At 49.7% G+C, this 6490-nt stretch overlaps 1 protein-coding gene across 1 annotated transcript in view; it reads right to left on the bottom strand.

Annotated features, from left to right (window-relative positions):
* Positions 1-2619, bottom strand: part of DOCK8 (dedicator of cytokinesis 8) — a 203440-nt gene extending 200821 nt beyond the window's left edge. The window contains exon 1 of the mRNA XM_080819435.1: positions 2347-2619. Coding sequence (XP_080675561.1) covers positions 2347-2399 — 53 coding nt within the window. The 5' untranslated portion in view covers positions 2400-2619. The remainder of the gene's footprint in view (positions 1-2346) is intronic.
* Between the last annotated feature and the right edge of the window lie 3871 nt (positions 2620-6490).

Here is a 6490-nt window from a genome sequence, read left to right on the forward strand (position 1 = left end):
CCAGGCTTCATTGTCCTTTTATATGAGCTTTCATGTGAGTCTCCCAGGATTTTTGTAAGGATTTAGTGGTATAAGCCATGAAGCACATCACAGTGTCTGGGACAGAGTAAGGGATCAATAAAGGGTAAGTTTTTATATGATACTAATACTAGGTATGTCCTTACCAATCCACTCCTTGGCACAATACTTTCTGCTAAGCTCCTTAGTATAACTCTTCACCTGATACACAAATGCTTCAAAAGGGAAAGCAGACCCTCTCCCCCCCCCCGCCCCCCGCCACAAGGAATATCCAATCCTTTTTCTTGCCTGAGGATTAGGGAACCTTTTCTACTTCACTTGAATGGGGCTCTTCTTGTTCAAATTGCATCATACACCCTGTTCCACTGGGTGTGTCTGGTGAGCTCAGCACCGGGATGGAAGTCATATGAGGGAGCACACCCACCCCAGCAACTCCAACCTGTTGCTGGCAACGGCAGACCCAGCCTGAAGTGCTCTCCAATGTCAGCTTCCTCTCCTACCCTTCTCCCCTCGGCTCTCAAAAATGACAATGTTAGAGACAGTGAGGAAGCTGATAACAATGTCAATGGGGACAGCTGACATTTAACACGTATTCTGAGCCACACACTACAGACACTGTGTAGACATTATTTCACTCAACCTTCCCAACAGTCATAAGAAGTAGGTCCTATGATTATCCCCTTTGATGTATAAAGAAACCAAAGTTTAGAGACATTAAGTAAAAGGCCCGGGGTCACACCGTGTGTAGCAGGGGGCGACTCTGCAAGCAGGTCTGAGACCAGCTGAGACCTTTATTCTTAACCCCGAGGCCATGTCCAACTCCACGGCTGCATTCGAGTGTCTATAGCATTAGCGCAGGCCGGCTGTTCCCCCCAGATCAACTCCACCAAACCCCACAGTCTCCAACATCTTTCTGTCCCAGCCACACCTCCTGACCTAAAATTCACAGGACAGAAGAACAGCAGCTGTGGCAAGTGGGACACCCATTACTAACTACACGTTGATTCCCATACGCCCCCAATGAGTTCATTGCCCCTTCTGGTTTGCAACAGCCATGAACCCTAACGCAAAAACGAAACAAAACAAAAACAAACAAACATCCCGGCAGGCAGAGATTCCTGATGGACTCCATGCCTCTTAACTAGTACCTTTAGTACTCTAACATGAATATACGAGGCACATTAATAATTAAATTCATTTTAAAGATGAAGAAATAGTAAGGCACCAAGAACGCTTTGCCCACAGCTACCCAGCAGGTGGACGTCAACCAGGAATGACGCCCAGTGGGCCCTGGGGAGGTCCTTACCGCCTGACTATTGGGGGCGTCGAATGCCTTGTGGCCGCAACCTCCCCACAAGCACTCCTTACACATGTACTGTGCCAACTACCCTCTCGCCGGCTCAGCTAAAAGAGGAATAACACGTCCTAGAGCAGTGAGGGCACCGGACAATAGTAAGGTGACCCTTCAGGCCCAGGTTCGTGTTATCTTTTCACCGGACAGTCTCAATTTCTCAGGGCAACACAAATATGTCCCCCAATACTTGTCATCAGTTCTCAGCGAAGGGACTGCAGCTGCGGCACCTCGGCGAGAACTTGGAGCTGCAAACGTGCTCGCATTGAGTGGTGCGATGTGGATGATGCCTCCGACGCGGAGGTGGATTCACTGTCCTTTGCTCTCTGCCGGAGCGCTGGAAATGCAAAAAATGCCAGCCACAGGCCATTCCTTTTTATTTATTTAAATGGAGAATTTTTAAAAAATCACTTTTTCCACTTCACGGCTCCTTTGGACCAGGGAATAAAAATAGCGAAGTCAACGGGAGCCAAACTTCTTCGGGGGGTGGGGGCGGGGGTTGAAGAGCCGGACTCAGAACAGCCAAAGTCCTCCAGCCGCTGCCTGGAAACTCAACTCTCATTGCAACCGCTTCTCGACTTGCCCCATCTCACAGCGGCCTCCAAGGCCGGCGCAGTTGAGAAGGAAGTCCCGGGCGAGCCCAGCAACAGCTCACCGCGCGCCCTTCACCCTCCCCGGAGCGGCCACCTGTGCGAGGCGGGGTCGGGGAGGGAGGTGGCCCCGAGGGCTCGCTCAGGGAAGGGACGCTGGTGGCCGGGACACCCGGGAGGGCTGGAATCGTCTGGGAGGCGCGCGGGCGGGGGGCGGCGCGCGCGGGGACTGTCGCGCGCTCAGCGGCCCCAGCGCGGCCGCCTCGCTGAGGGGGGCAGGGGGGCGCTCCGGGGGGGTCTCAGGTGCACCCCACCTTGGCGTCCCCGGGACTCGGTCCCCGCTCGGTCCGCCGGGGCGGTGCGGCGGCGCAACGGGGCGCGTCTTACCTGTTGATCTTGAGCGCGAACGCGCGCCGCTCTGCGCCCGGCAGCGTGGCCATGGCCCGCGCGCGGCTGCTCTGCCTCTAGGGGCGCGGGGCGCGGACGGCGGGGGCCCGGCGCGCCGCGGAGCCGCTGCAGCGCACGCCGAGCGGGACGCGAGCCTCATCTGTCAGTCGGCGCTGGAAACTTCCGCATTTCCACCTTCGGCGCTGCGGTCACCGCGGGGGAGGGCCCAGCCTCGGAGCGGCGGCCGCGAGCCCGGCCAGCCCCCCGGCGCCCGGCCCGGCACGCAACGAGCGGCGGGCGAGAGGGTGTGGACACGCCGCGGAACTGCCCTCCGGATGCTCCGACCGACGGCGCGCTCCGGCCAGGGCCCTGACCTCGGGCAGAAGCGAGCGCGGGCGGAGGGCCCCGCGACCCCTGCGCCAGGCCGGAAACTCCATCTGCCCTGAGCCGCCGGACTGCCAGCGCGGGTGGGCACGAGGGGCAGCGTGCTGGGCGCCCGCCCCGCGCCCTCGGCCCGGCTGCCGGCTCGGGAAGCCAGCCCTGCGCGTCTCGGCGCGGGGCTTTCGGAAGGGTCCGCTCCAAGCCTGGGGGGCAGGGGCTGGGGGGTGGAAAGAGGCAGATTTGAAAACAAAAACCAACCAACCAACCAGCCTACAAATCAACTCCTCCAAAAGATGGGTCCCGCATCCTTCCTGGGGCACTGGATGTAAATATAATGAATCCAGCCAAGGAATAAACATTGTAAGTCATCCCCCAACATCCCCTTCAATTTTTTTTTTCTTTCTTCTTTCTTCTTTCTTTTCTTTTCTTTCCTTTCTTTCTTTCTTTTTTTTTTTTTTTCAACAGAAGGATAAATGCTTTTCTCTGGGAAAACCGTGCACGCCTCTTTCCTGTGATTGAAGAATATGCTGCGGCCCTGTTTATTTCGCTTTCAGACTGAGAAGTCTGCTAAGAGGCCCAGACCCAACTCAAGAAAAATCAGAAAAGTCCCAATGCTCACCAGAGTGGGAAAGTACATGTTTATTTCAAGTTACTGGTTTGCTCTGAGTTTTGCTATAATAGAGCACTCTCTAAATTCTGCCTCTGTTTGGCAACTTGCCCTTTAAAAAATACTAAAGCAAGATATTTTTGGTTCAGAGCTACACTGCTGCCCAGTGTGACTGTGAACCATTGGAACAGATGGTTAGTCTGAATTCAGGTGTACTATGTAAAATGCACGTTGGATTTTGAAGACAGTGTAGAAAAAATAATGCAAAAATATCCTGTTAGTGATTTTTTTACATTAGTTTAATGTTCAAATAATAGTTTTGATATTAGACAAACAAAATATTAAAATTATTTTCACCTGTTTGTTTTTCCTTCTTTAAAATGTGGCTTACATGAAAGAAAATTTAAATTACACATGTAGCTCACATATGACAGTCACACATATGTGTGTGGTTATAGCTGGCAACCTAATATATTAGTAAAACACCTAAGGACTGCATTGAGTCTCTTCTTGATCACCTTCCTTTTCTCCGGTTTTGGCTGGCTCTGTTAGATTAGTAAGTCCTCAGAGCTGGTCAGGTGACATTTCCCTGTAAATATCAATACCTTTTGGGCACCTGGGTGGCTCAGTCAGTTAAGCATCTGACTTGGGATCAGGTCCTGATCTCAGGGTGCTGGGATCGAGCCGTGCATCAGGCTCCCTGCTCAGTGGAGAGCCTGCTTCTCCCTCTCCCTGCCACTCTGCCTACTTTTGCTCTCCATCTCTCTCTTCTGTCAAATAAATAAAATCTTTATAAAAATTTTTTAAAAAATCAATGCCTTTAAGCATATAAGACAAAGTTCTTCAGTCCAACGTTATTATATAGGCTATGAAAAAAGATCCAAAGAAAAGAAAGCTTTTTGTAATGTGGAGTTTCTGGCTTTCAAAAATTCTGAGTTCATTTACTGCACTGGGAGCTGTAAGCCAACATTTAGATCTAGAGATGCTGAGAGAACAATTCTGTGATGACTTCTCGAACTGGGAGCAAATGGGTGATTTGTAGGCAATTCTTCACACCAGAATCTTGAGTCTGCTGTGTACCAGGTCGGCCTTTCATATGGTTTCTCAGAGTTTCTAAATGTTTGTGACACAGGTATGCCTACATGGCCAAAATATTCTGGTTTCCACATAAACACAAATAAAATGTAATGAGAGTATCTCAAATTTTCAGAATTTGCAATCAAGGCAAACTTTTTATTGGGGGGGTAGGTAAGGGGGAAGGAATCATAAAATCTCCCAACTTACACCTGTCAGGCTGCATATAACTTGGGATTGGATACCTAATTCGAAAGGTTAGGCCAGCATTACACGCCATGCTGTCCATTCTCGGATGGTTAGAAATGACTCCAAATTTCCTCAATAGCCTTTTAACAATTTACTGTGAGTATGTTTTCCACTAATTTAGTCAGATGCCTATTTATAAAATGTATCTACTCTGGGGTACATTCACAGATCACAGATCACCAGCTAAAGCCCTGGCTTCTCACTATTTCTTTAGTTCCCTGTAGTTGGGTGTCTCTCTTGGCCGCCCCCTCTGTCCAAAGTGCACTCTAGAAAGCCTCCTTCTTTCCACACCTAGGACCTCTCATGGCCTTCCTCTTCCTCTGCATCTCTGTGTCATGGATTTTGTTTTCATCTTCATAAAATCCCTCCCTTGATTTTTTTTTTTTTTTAAGAGAGAAAGAGAGCGAGCTCCAGGTGAGGAAGTCAGGGAAGGCGCAGAGGGAGGAAAGAAAGAATCTTAAGCAGACTCTACACCCAGCACAGAGCCGATGCAGGGCTCTATCTCACGACCCTGAGATCATGAGCTAAGGTGAAATCCATAGCTGAACGCTTAACCAACTGAGCCACCCAGGCATCTACCTCCCTTGACTTCTATACCCGATGTAATGTCCATCATGGCAAATTCTCCTCTCGCTTTCCCTACGTCTTCTTCTTACCTCTCCGGAAAGCCAACCTGTTTCTTGGGCATCTTGCATATTTTATTTAACAAACAAAGAACACTTACCTTGTACAAGAGCCTGTTCTGAGCCCTTACAAATATTAAGTAATTAGTTAATTACAAGCATTAAGTGAGAACATTATGCCTACTTTGCAACCAGGAAAACTGAGGCTTGGAGAGGTTAAATGATTTGCCCAAGATCACAAACTAGTAAGGGACAGAGTCATTTCCAATCCTAAATCGATGCCTTTCTCCTAAATACGTCCACTTAACTATCCTAAAACTAACACTCTCCATCTCCTCTACCCGTTTATTTGTAACCTGGCTATCCTTTTGTGCTCATTCCTACTGATATCCCCTTTCCTCCGTTTGCCAGTTTGAGAAGTTTGGAGTCATTTAGGGTGGGAAAAGCAGGAAACCTACATTCTGGCTCCAGCTTTTCACAAACCGTGTGACCCAGAGCCAGTCACCCCCTGCTGGGCTGACCCAGCCCTCGTCTCAGGCTGACGCCATCTGCTTGCCTCCCTCTGAACTCTGAACGTGTCAGCTCTAACTTCTTCCTCTTCTTTACCCTTTGGGTCTCATCGTCCACCAAGCCCTGTTATTTATGCTTCAGAAACCTCACCCCTACTTAGTGTCCTTGTCCTCACTCCTTCCCTTTCCGCCAAGCTCTCAGCAATCAATGTCCGGATAACAGCACAAAGAAAAGTGTGTAATGGCCTCCCTGCCTGTCGTTTCTTTTTATTCTGATTGAATCAGACTCTACCATTGTATGAATTTTACATCATCTTCTTTCCCTGCTTAGTTAACTTTGGTGACTTCCCATAGCACTACAACCAGGTGTGTCCTCTGCAACTGGTTTGTTTATAGACCCACCCTATGTAACTAATTCTGAACCTCACCTCTCTGTAGAAGCAAAGATCTTCTGGCCTGGGGCCTTCTTTGCTGGTGTCATTCTTCCTGCCTTCCTCACCTGAAGTCCTAGCCAGTCTCTCCTGATCCTTCAAAGTTTGAATGGAGTTTACACCTTCCACCTCTACCCGAAGGAGCATGTCTTTCAATGTGACAGCACCTTGAACTAGCTAGAAAGGGTGGGTCATCGTCAAAGAACACAACCTAGTGGAATTTAAGGTCCACAGGACTGCAGAGCAAAGTGTGATCATTTGCACAACTCC

This window comes from Martes martes, assembly GCF_963455335.1.
Source record: "Martes martes genome assembly, chromosome: 12".
In the NCBI taxonomy this organism is placed as follows: domain Eukaryota; kingdom Metazoa; phylum Chordata; class Mammalia; order Carnivora; family Mustelidae; genus Martes; species Martes martes.